This window comes from Haliotis rufescens, unplaced genomic scaffold, assembly GCF_023055435.1.
Source record: "Haliotis rufescens isolate VD_foot unplaced genomic scaffold, xgHalRufe1.0.p SCAF_5, whole genome shotgun sequence".
Classification (NCBI taxonomy): domain Eukaryota; kingdom Metazoa; phylum Mollusca; class Gastropoda; order Lepetellida; family Haliotidae; genus Haliotis; species Haliotis rufescens.
This window is the reverse complement of record NW_025964223.1, coordinates 61,620,577-61,633,128: the sequence shown is the minus strand read 5'-3', so window position 1 is coordinate 61,633,128 and position 12,552 is coordinate 61,620,577. Positions and strand designations below refer to the sequence as shown.

The 12,552-nt window shown below is 40.4% G+C and overlaps 1 protein-coding gene across 3 annotated transcripts in view; it reads left to right on the top strand.

The window, feature by feature from the left end:
* Window positions 1-12,552, top strand: part of LOC124143837 (MLX-interacting protein-like) — an 86,346-nt gene that overhangs the window by 57,388 nt on the left and 16,406 nt on the right. Inside the window, exon 1 of one of the 3 annotated variants that reach the window (XM_046512953.2) lies at window positions 10,028-10,366. The exons of the other annotated variants lie outside the window; for them this stretch is intronic. Coding sequence (XP_046368909.1) covers window positions 10,271-10,366 — 96 coding nt within the window. The 5' untranslated portion in view covers window positions 10,028-10,270. Of the gene's footprint in view, window positions 1-10,027; window positions 10,367-12,552 lie in introns of those variants that run through there. 3 annotated transcript variants of the gene reach the window in all.

The following is a 12,552-nucleotide window of genomic DNA, read 5'->3' as shown; positions in this document are numbered from 1 at the left end:
GAAACTGTGACTTCATTGATATTACAACTTTCTAATTGGCACTTACATATTCTAATACAAACATTTACCATGAAGGTTGCATGATTTAAACGAAATATTCAGCTTTCTTGATATATACATGTAATTATTAATAATATTATGGGAAAACTGTCTTGGGACATAGGGTATAGTATATGAGTGTTTATGTCATACTATGTTTACGACACGAGTCTCTAAATCCCGGTATTTCCCGAGTGAGGGCGGAATTTAGGCACGGGTGTCGTAAACACAGAATGACATGAACACGAATATTATGTTCTATTTATTACGGAAGAAGATGTCTACATACAGAGGTGAATTTTAGTGTTTACCTAAAAGGACAGCAAGTTGCAACAGCAGCACCATTTGTTGAATGACGTCAACAATCTTCAGCGTCGTCGTTTCTAGTGTGACGTCATTCCGACCTCGTGTCACAAGAAGATTCGAATGGCATCACCAATACACTCGTGCCGTGATATGACCCTAGGGCACATATTATTTTTATGAACCCCGATATGTTTGCCCTCGTAGGTAATAAATGACGATAATGTCACACGTCAGGGTATCCGTTCAGGTCGACAACCCAGCATTTGTATGCCTGCCCGCTAGCCAAGTGACAGTGACTTTTAAATTGGGCTAGTAACATTTCCGTACAGCTGATCAAATTGAAAACTGTAGCCAATAGATATATATTTTTACGAATCATCAAATCAGCTAGGGCGTCATTTAATGTCACTTGTATTACGTCTCGTAGTTTATCGGAGGTGTTTCGTGCCAGTAAAATAAGATGAGGATTTCCAAAACATAGTTGTCAACAAGCCCTTTGAACTTTTAAACTAATTCATACACAGTTTATGTATCTTTTTATACTAGACAGTGAATGACTGCTGAGGCAGCACCGTATGACGACTAATGATACCTAGTTTACTGCGCCTGAAGCTTCCTGTAAGACATTACATAACGGTTGACCGGCTACGAGGGGCATATGTTAAAAACAATTATTCACTAACTTTATCACTTGATCTCATTTGTGACGACGGCTGGGGTGTTTAGTGCTACATATCTCATAGGCGTTAGTTACAGGGACAGACCACATAGACGCGCTGGGATCTTCTTTAACTTAAAAAGTTTGAAGCGTAAAGCGTTAAGTTAAATGCCCTCATGGGTAGAGTGTGCTTCTTATCTGATGAAATCCCGCTGAAAGCATCACATGACATTGCAGCAAGTGTGTCAGTGTCGGGGGTGCGCAACAAGCTGTCCAATTTCTATACACACACACTGGGATAAAAAAACAAACATGTATAACTATAGCTTCCTCGAATGCGGTTAATTCATAGGTGAAGTGAGGTGAAATTGGGTTTAACGTCGCGTCTAAGATTATTACACTTATACAGTGACGTGCGTGTGTGTGTGTGTGTGTGTGTGTGTGTGTGTGTGTGTGTGTGTGTGTGTGTGTTCTAGTCCGGACCGATTTATAGTGCTAGCACACAGAGATACAATGCCGCAGTTTAACACGAGCAGTCCTTGTTTTAGCCCCCCTTATGCCGAGCGCCAGACAGGGTAACAGCAAGTACCATCTTTCAACGTCTTTTGGTATGACGCCCACGGGGATCGAACCCCGGTCCATCCATTCTCCGGGCGGACGCGCCACCACTAGACCACGGAGGCGGTCGGTTAATGCAAAGGGTATAAGCAACTGGAATATGTACACGCGTGGTATCGAATATGTTTTTGGCATGAATTGTTTCTATATCACACCTTGGTAAATATAAGGATACCTCTCGTATATACTACTCTTAAGTTACGCCGGAGGTATAGCGTTATACCCAAGGTATAAACTTTTCTGAAGTCACGCTTGTGTTATGTCGTAATACCCAAGATATAAACCGTTCTGAAGTCACGCTTGTGTTATGTTGTAATACCCATGGTATACACCGTTCTGAAGTCACACTGGTGTTGTGTCGTAATACCCAAAGTATAAACCGTTTTGAAGTCACGCTAATGGTATGTCGTAATACCCAAGGTATACCCCGCTCTGAAGTAATACTGGTGGTATGACGTAATTCCGAAGGTATAAACCGTTCTGAAGTCGCGCTGGTGGTATGTCGTTATAACCAAGGTATACACCGTTCTGAAGTCACATTGGTTTTATGTCGTTATACCCAAGGTATACACAGTTCTGAAGTCACACTGGTGGTATGTCGTCATACCCAAGGTATACACCGTTCTGAAGTCACGCTAATGGTATGTCGTTATACCCAAGGTATACACAGTTCTGAAGTCACGCTTGTGGTATGTCGTTATACCCAAGGTATACACCGTTCTGAAGTCACACTGGTGGTATGTCGTCATACCCAAGGTATACACCGTTCTGAAGTCACGCTGATTGTATGTCGTTATACCCAAGGTATACACAGTTCTGAAGTCACGCTAATGCTATGTCGTAATAACCAAGGTATAAACCATTCTGAAGTCACGCTTGTGGTATGTCGTAATACCCAAGGTATAAACCGTTCTGAAGTCACGCTAATGCTTTGTCGTAATAACCAAGGTATAAACCGTTCTGAAGTCACGTTGGTGTTATGTCGTAATAACCAAGGTATAAACTGTTCTGAAGTCACGCTTGTGTTATGTCGTAATGACCAAGATATAAACTGTTCTGAAGTTACGCTAATGCTATGTCGTAATAACCAAGGTATAAACCGTTCTGAAGTCACGCTGGTGGTATGTCGTAATACCCAAGGTATAAACCGTTCTGAAGTCACGTTGGTGTTATGTCGTAATACCCAAGGTATAAACCGTTCTGAAGTCACGCTAATGCTATGTCGTAATAACCAAGGTATAAACTGTTTTGAAGTCACGCTAATGCTATGTCGTAATACCCAAGATATAAACCGTTCTGAAGTCACGCTTGTGTTATGTTGTAATACCCATGGTATACACCGTTCTGAAGTCACACTGGTGTTGTGTCGTAATACCCAAAGTATAAACCGTTTTGAAGTCATGCCAATGCTATGTCGTAATAACCAAGGTATAAACCATTCTGAAGTCACGCTGGTGGTATGTCGTAATACCCAAGGTATAAACTGTTCTGAAGTCACGTTGGTGTTATGTCGTAATAACCAAGGTATAAACTGTTCTGAAGTCACGCTTGTGTTATGTCGTAATGACCAAGATATAAACTGTTCTGAAGTTACGCTAATGCTATGTCGTAATAACCAAGGTATAAACCGTTCTGAAGTCACGCTGGTGGTATGTCGTAATACCCAAGGTATAAACTGTTCCGAAGTCACGCTAATGCTATGTCGTAATAACCAAGGTATAAACTGTTTTGAAGTCACGCTAATGCTATTTCGTAATAACCAAGGTATAAACCGTTCTGAAGTCACGCTAATGCTATGTCGTCACAAGTGTAAATTGTACTAGCCACCATTAACTCAGCGTGGTCTATTTGTACATTTTATGTTGATATTGTACCAAGTTCGTGATAAGTTATGCGTTTCGCAAGTTGAGATTCTAAACATGATTAGATTATAAGGATAACACACAATGATATGCATTTTGTCGTAAACATGTTAAACTTCTGGTTGTTAAAGCGTTCGCACGTCGATGACCCGCGTTCGATTGGTCAAATTGATAATATATATGTATCTAAAACACTTTTTTATGATAATCATGATAAGCTGGAATGTTGTTAAAAGCAAAGTACCCCCCTCATTCCCTCAACCGCTTTCGAGCGAGGGGGGGGGGGGGGGGGGGGGGGGGGGGGGGCGGAGAGAGGAGTCATTTCTAAGTTTACCGACACAAATTAATTTACTTCAAATGTATCCACATAATGGTCTAATGGTCAAAACCATTGAAATAGTCACTCTTGCCGGTTTATTTAAACTCATATAGACTCACATTTAATCACGTATCCATGGTAACAGCTATCAACTAGTCTCAGACGTTTACGTACCAGTGCGTAATCTATAAATAGATTATACAATATCTAAGTGGTGTTCAGTTACAGGATTTAGGAAAGTATTGTGTTTCATTAAAAAATTTGTTCTGAAAACCACACCCACACGCGCGCCTGGAATGACGACTACATACCCAGCTCCGCTGTAGGTACTCTTGTCAGAAATTAATTAATTGACCTCGACATCAACACCATTCAGAATGATTCCCTCAAAACGTTTAACACCAGATGCGATAGTATAGGGTGATCGTGTCACCATTCACTGGGGTTTTAAGCAGATAAGCACAACATGTATGAAATGTAATGGAACTATTTGTTTTGTCGTGTCCTCCCGTAGTCCCTATACCGTCGTAACCAATACACTTTTAATAGGGAATTAGGGTGGTCGGGTAGCCTGGTGGTTAAAGCGTTCGCTCGTCACGCCGAAGACCCGGGTTCAATTCCCGACATGGGTACAATGTGTGAAGCCCATTTCTGGTGTTCCCCCGACGTGATATTGCTCGAATATTGCTAAAAGCGGCGTAAAACCATACTCACTCACTTTAATAGGGAATTAAATTAACAGGGGTAAGCGTGCAATGTTTCACTGACTTTGAAATCAAATTTTAAAGAATGCAAACTACATATTCTCCACAATTAAATAGTTCTAAGCACTTAATTTTATACAAAAAAATATATATTATTTATTTCTCTGAAAGGTTTTGATGCAGTCACATATAATATTTACTTAACTGCCCATATGCATGATTGTTGTGTGTAACAAACAGTGGTTGTTGTCTCCGGTCTCATTTAACGAAATGTTCTATTGATGTCATTGTCCATTGTATCATACGAAAAGAACACAACTGATTGTAGGTATATTGACTGCAGGGGTTAACAAATATAGTTCCTGTTAACGGTAATATATTCCTATCTTAAGAAACTTCGCCTTTTGATGTGATAGTTCAGAAACTGTACACCTGGAACAAATTATATACAATTACATATTGTTCCTGGGGATGAGAATTTATGGATATCAACTTCTTTATTATGAGGAACACAACATTTCGGAGAATATGCTTACTCCTTTATCAGGTAAATATATACTCCGAAAGGTTGTGTTCCTCATAATAAAGAAGCTGACATCCATACATTCTATTCCTTATGTGTATCGCTTCAAAACGCCATTCCGAGGCAATATATATGCAAACAAAATGGCCTTTTAAAAAAAAAATTGTATCATGTATAAATATTCTGAGGAAATACATTTGCTTGTTTACAAATTTACAATATGAAATACAGAAACCAAACTCGGTAATTTTTCCAAATCTTAAATCAAGGTGTTAAAGTAATTCGATGCACTTCGCGAGGTGAGACCCGTTGTATTACAATATGGATCCTGTTTATCAATCAGATCGTCTTCTCTGGGCGCCACTATTTTGTTTGAAGCAAATGCAAGTACATGCAATATGATAGGTGGAATCTGATATGTCATTAGGAGGGACTTAGAAGAGACACAACTCGTAATAGCCACTGGTTGCGCAACCATCGAGCCACGAAATTCCAGCCTAGTTTGGCAAGGGTGGAAACTGGACTTTTATAAACAGTTAACTCCCTTACCTCGGGAAGATGCTATATTAGTTGATACATCGCAGTGGTTACATGGCATTTCGGGCTGTGAAGGGTTGGTGCTTAACATTATTCGAGTTACTTATCCTGAGTGGCGCAATGGTCTATTGGTTACAAGCTTTTACATTGCCGATTACATGTCACGGATGTTCTATCAACAAGCGATATCACTATATGGCAGCAAACATGATATTGCATCACTAATGTCACAGTTAAGAACGAAACAGTTGCTACATACATGTATATTATATGGTAAGCGTACATGTACTGACAACAACAAATAAGGGAACAGAGAAAAAATAAAAATTAATGCTACTGCTTTGTTCCATTACAAAATGATTAAATTCCAAAATCAGGACCATGGGTTTTTTCGGGTTAGAATTAGTCCCAACAGCCTATGCTGGTCGTAAGAGGCTACCAGATGGATCGGGTGGTCAAGCTCGGTGATTTGCGTGTCATCGTACCACGGCGGCGTAAATCGTTCCTCACGAAATCGATTATCTGGTCCAGAATCGATTATCTACAGGCCGCACTCATATAGCTGGCATATATACTCACAAATTAGGATTATGTTGAATGGATATTTTCACTATACGATTTATGTGCTCCCTGCCCTGGCGAATATGCTGTGGATTTCATTTTGGCCCATAAAATAATTCCGAATAAAAATCTGTTTTCCCCGACATCCTCCCATTCTTTTCATCAGTATGTACATTCAAGATGTAGGGCTAAGCGTAATGGATCTCTGGACAACCTGCAATTTTGTTATTAATCTGAAGGCCATGGATTCATTCTTGCGTGTCATATATCGGATCGCCCTTTGGCGCTGTCCAGTTGACCCCATGTTGGACACTGGTCACTTGATTTATACAGGGTGGAAAGGTTGGACCACATTCTTTGGGGCCTTCTCACTGCCATCCATCTTTATATGTATACGGCCCCTGGATCTCATGACGTTTAATTTACCGACTTGTATATGTTACACGGATACATGGTTTTTACAGTGGATAATGCAGGTATGTTCTTGAGAATCATCCATGTTTTAGACTAATGTTATGTTAACGTATATGTGTTTTGTGAAAAGGTGTATGCCTTTATAGTTAGCTGCAGCACGTATTACATGAAGCGTATTAGAATGTGTATCCCCTAATGTTGAAACATATGTGACTTATGATCACCACCACCTAGACTGCTGGGCGAAAGAAAGTATACACCCATGTTTGACGGTAGCTAAAAATGAAACAAAGAATAGTTATTCGGTGGTGATGTATTTGGTACGGGTATCATGGTTGTGTTTGGGACCTAAGGTTCGCAGTGTTTCGGCGATTGTTTTCAGCCTTTTAATAACGTTCGTAATGTTTTTGTCAAATCCAATTTCATATGTTCCACAAGCATCAATACTTACACCAAAGAAACTACAAGAGTAAATGGGGACACGGATGCTCCAATTAACTGTGCAGAGTTGCGTCCCTTTGGCACGCCAGAAACCTATGATCGCGGGTTCGAAAGCCGGTTCACCCCGCTTAGTTTTCTTGGTACCGATGTTCGTGGGTTTCACCAAAGTGGAACACGTCTAAGACCTGCATGACTTCGGGCTTTTCTCCCACTTTAAGCTGACACGACGTGGTATAACTTGAACACTGTTAAAAGCGGCGTTAAACCTAACTCACTCACTCACTCATTACATTGATACTTACCATACTTGTAATGACCGGGTTGAACTGAGTGTAAACGCTTAGATCATTTCAGTCTGTTGGTTCAAGCGGCAAATGCCTTGGCGTTATCGCTATTACATTTGCCAGGAAATACAGCTTACCTATATACATGCCTTCCTCGGGTGATCTGACCTCGGCTAAGAGCTCACAGCAAAAACAGTTCAATATGAATTGATTAGATATGTGGAATAGCCATTCATTTCAAATACTTGACGAATGTCAGCTTTGACATCTATTTAGATTTAACATTCTACATCCTTGTACCTGCTGTGTCTGCTATATAAAGTCACCTTGTGACTTTGCATGATTATAATAGTGTTTTTGGTAGGAAATGTGGATACTTGAACAAATACGTTTGTTTGTTGTTTAACGCCGCGCTCAGCAATATTCCAGCTATATGACGGCGGTCTGTAAATAATCGAGTCTTGACCAGACATTCCAGTGATTGACATCATGAGCATCGATCAACGCAATTGGGATCGATGACATGCATCATCCAAGTCAGCGAGCCTGACCACCCGATCCCGTTAGTCGCCTCTTACAAATAAGTAAACTTCCGGGCAAATGAAAGGATTCACCCATGGTTGATGGTGGTTAAAAATGAAACGAACAAGCAATGGTTATTCGATGGTGATGTGTCGGATAAGGGTATCATAACTGCGTTTTTGGACCATACGTTTGCATTGTTTCGGCGATTGCATTCAGCTTGGCGACGTTTTCATAACGTTTGTAATTTTTGGGTTAAATCCAGTTTCAAATTCAAGTGTATACTTTCTTTGACACGGAAATTTATTTAAAGTCGGATCTTGCACACAATATTATCTTTAATGAGGTTTCCGGGTCCCCCATTCTTGTCGTAGGCTTCAATGAATAGACAGGCACTGTGATATGGCTTATTGCGTGCCATTGGTTGATAGTGTTGATCGTTGTGTATGCTTTGATTCACTGGTGTGCCTGGTCCAGACTCCAGATTATTTACAGTTACTTGACATAAAGCTGGAATATCATCGCTCACTGCGTCCAATTTAATTGGGTTTGGGTACCGCCGTTTTTAAACTATTTTATTCATGTTAAGGAGCAGCTTAATGTGGGGGACAACTCCAAAGGTGACAAAGGTAATCGAGACCTAACTCTTTAGTGAACTCGTGAAGATCCGGGTTAGAATATGTCTTAAGCAACCCATGAGTGCCGTAAGAGGCTACTATGCTTGTCGTAAGAGGCTACTAACGGGGTCGGGTGGTCAGGATCAAAGACATTGTTGATGCATGTCATCATATCCCAACTGAGTGGATAAATGCTCATGATATCAATCACTTGATTGTCTGCTCCAGATTCGATTTTTTACAGACCGCCGCCGTATAGCTGGCATCAAACACCACACAAACAAACAAAATATCTTTAGTGACACTCGCGAGGACAGGTACGTTGCTGACAAAGCATTTATTGATTTTCGGAATCGAACCCAAGATCAGTCGAGCTTAGTAGGTTGGAGATTTTATACAGCGAGTTGCCCCTCCTTTGGTCATTAAGCCACCCGTGACCCATGAGAAACTTTGAGACCACAATATCTTTAAATTTGAAGGATGCACATGAATTCATGGTTTGTTTACACAGTAAATAAATAAGGCAACATTATTGCATTTTATTGCATTTGGCAATGTTTAAACTAACGTGTACGGTATAATTCGTTACTGTGCTTATTTTATCTCATATTTAAAATATATAGAGAGATTAAAATGGTATGTGAATGCGCGGTCCTAATTTACGCGTGGACGTAGCATCACTATCTTACATCTAATTACCAACCGAACCCACAGCTTCCTCATATGCAACTGAATATGAAATGGTTAGCCAACAACCAAGTGAGTGAGTGAGTGAGTATGGTTTTACGCCGCTTTTAGCAATATTCCAGCAATATCACGGCGGGGGACACCAGAAATGGGCTTCACACATTGTACCCATGTCGGAATTCGAACCCGGGTCTTCGGCGTGACGAGCGAACGCTTTAACCACTAGGCTACCCGACCGCCCCCCAACAACCAAGACTGAAATACACAAGGCAGCTGTTATTACAAAGTACATCCTTAATGGAGGATGGTGTCGTTATTTCCAGTCGTTCATAGACCACAGCACATAAGAAGTTTATATTTCCTTCACGAACACCTGGTGTTATTACTGTTTTTCAATGACCCATTTACATTGTTTTCATCGCTATTTTACCTTATACGTCAAGTGAGGTCTGTTTCATCAGATAATTGAGACTGGTCATTCTCTGGCGTTGGCGTTGGCGTTGGCGTTGGCGTTGGCGTTTTGTATTGTATTTCAAAATAACCTCGTCAGATAACTATGCATGTATGGGGACGTAGTCATGCCAATTATTTATAAACTTTGCAACAAGGCCATTGATTCCCGTCCAAGACAGGTGTCCAACTCTTTTGCCATTGAAGTCTAACCTTATACAGCTGCACCAAATAAATGGTATAGTACATTCCATCGAATTATTTGTACTTTCATTCAACCTATATGAAATGTGTCATAAGACACAGTACACTGACCTCAGAAGTCCTCGTTGATTCGTTCGGGCATAAGCACCGTTCTCCATCCTCTACCAGACCCACCCGAAGAAGACGTATCACTTACGCACTACTCGACCTGAAAGTCAACCCGGTCCCCAGACCGTAACGCAACCCGACACAAGAGATACATCAGCCCCTGCCTCCAGTTCTGCCACTACAACCAATCGGCCACGAGTAAGATTACCCTAGCATTGTTCGAGTTAAATGTTTGGTGTAATGGAGTAAACAAAAGACAATGACTAGAGGTAACGTGAAAACATCCACATTATAGTACATATTATACACACGGTCTGACAGTCCAATCAGAATTGTGGGTAATTGCAAAGTCTTGGTATCGTGTGCTTTACTGAACGTGAGGAGTACTGCTGTTGTGTTGGGTCATTTCGCTCACCATGAGATCAGTGAGTGGCTTTGCAACACATTTAAGTTTCTTCGACGAAGAAATACTCTTTGACGTGGAACATGAAGAGAATCATCAGTCTGGACAGGTAGGACAGTATATTTGGTCACACAATATCAGTAATTTAACCATATCTTGCTCCGGATTAATACTTGTCCTGTGATGAAATAATTGTGATATAGACTCTGTGGCACTTCCTTGTCACAACTGGACGATTCAACCCCCTACATATAACCTCTTCTTGAACATTAAAACCACCTTTAACTTGTTTACCCTAATGACCAAAATATCAATGAACAAAAGCTCGTTGTCAGGAGCAGCCATAAAGATTATGTTATCACTGTTCAGATAACCTGTATTAAAACTATACTTTTAATAGGTCAGTAAAATATCTTTTGATTTGAAGATTCTGAGGTAAGAAATTGCTTACATTTGTATGTCAGCATGTGCCATAGTGGTCCATTCTTATAATTTTCACCGCTATTTTGCCTTTAACGCCCGACGGAATCTGTTTCGTGGGATAATAGAGAGCTGTGATGTCCTTCCATTGACGTTTTATATTCATGGGACACATACTGATGATGTAAAGCAATGGACACCGTCCAATGTTTTCTCATTGTAAAGCATGCATAACCAACTGTATGTTGCTGGTTCGACTATTTGTACATTAAATGACATCCACAGTGGGTTAATATCAAGTTAGCGTCGTCCTTTTTATCTTAGTACCTTTAAAACCCATGATTAACCACTGCAAGTTGAGATAAGAAGATATACTTTTTCTGAACATGCCCACACCATCTCAGACTTTCGTTGATAAGTAACTTGACTTCTACCTTTCTTGGACTACACGTATCATTCAACTAATGCATTTCGCCTGACTTCGCAAAATACTTTTTCAGGTCAAATTATATATCTAGACGTTATTGATTCTTAACCTGTCATTCTATCGTCATTGCACAGATGTCTAGACACGGGGATTCCTTGGTATCTGAGGATTCGAGATATCTGAAGGGAAGGGGCTATTGAGGTGAATACGGCGTTTTGTGCCGGGTAATCTCAGAAGCCTTTTACTCAGCTCAAGAGTTTGATAGATGATTTCAAGAGTGGTTGTTGTCTGTTGTGACGACTGTATAGATACACCTTTAGTAGATATCTCGGTTGCATGTCATCGTCGAGTCCCCTCCTCCTAAGTAAACAAATTAGAATGACCTATAAAAAACACCATACAAGAAGACAATAAATGACTTCTCCTTGTGTGTAACTGTCCTAACAAGTCCCTTTACCTGTATTCAAACTTTAATATATGTGAAAGCAAGTATTCCTTCATAATTATGTGTAAAATATCAGACAAGCTGCACTTGATGAGTTTGAAGATAAATGTCGTTTAAAAAACCCATTTGACTATTTGCACGCGCGGAGAGGAGGTTCATAAATATGGTTGAAAGTATACACACGCTGAGCAGGTTTCGGCTGACAATACGTATCCTGTTGCAGGTTATGCCACATTCTGATAAAATGATATACTTACACAAGTAACTGTGAACTGTTGTAATCAGGGTGGTAGTAGAGGGAGGCCTGTATTCGAGATCGCCAACTCAGATTTACATTTTTGTATTCTATACAAGGAACTGCCTTGATAGAGCCAGGCGTCTGTATTGTGAAATATCAAGGACGCTTTTATGGTCTCAATCTCTCAGGAGAATGTATTTAGTTACGTGGATGAGTTGCTGGACAACCTATGGCGCAAAGTCGACACATAACAGTTGGACGCGCCCCTTAACGTACGCAAGCTTAATAGTATCGTTTACCGTGTTCACAATTCTAGGGATAGCACCAGTATGCCCAAGCTAGCTCAGCATCATTCATTGATCCTTCTCTGCATCCTTTGATATATGTATGTCAGGCATCGATTTAGGCAGGTTGGCTATTCACCATTTGAAAAACACTTCCATACCTATTTAGGAATTGACGTTCACATGGTTGAAAAATAATTGAAGATGTTAGCGTTGATACATGTTGCTTTATCTTATTTCTTTTATCACTCCATGTCTCATATGAACTCGTTTTAACACACCCGCATACGGTTAGCCTGAAAGGTCACATCACTGATAAGGTCATGAAAATTGTTAACATTGCTCGTCCTTTCCCAGTATCAGTTTGAGTGACCTTCAGTGATACAGATAATACGACCTGTTGTGACATATTTCAAAGTTTTAAGAATTCACTTCAGGGTGACCCTATTATTTAACGGATTTCTGGCGAGGTACCTTGCTT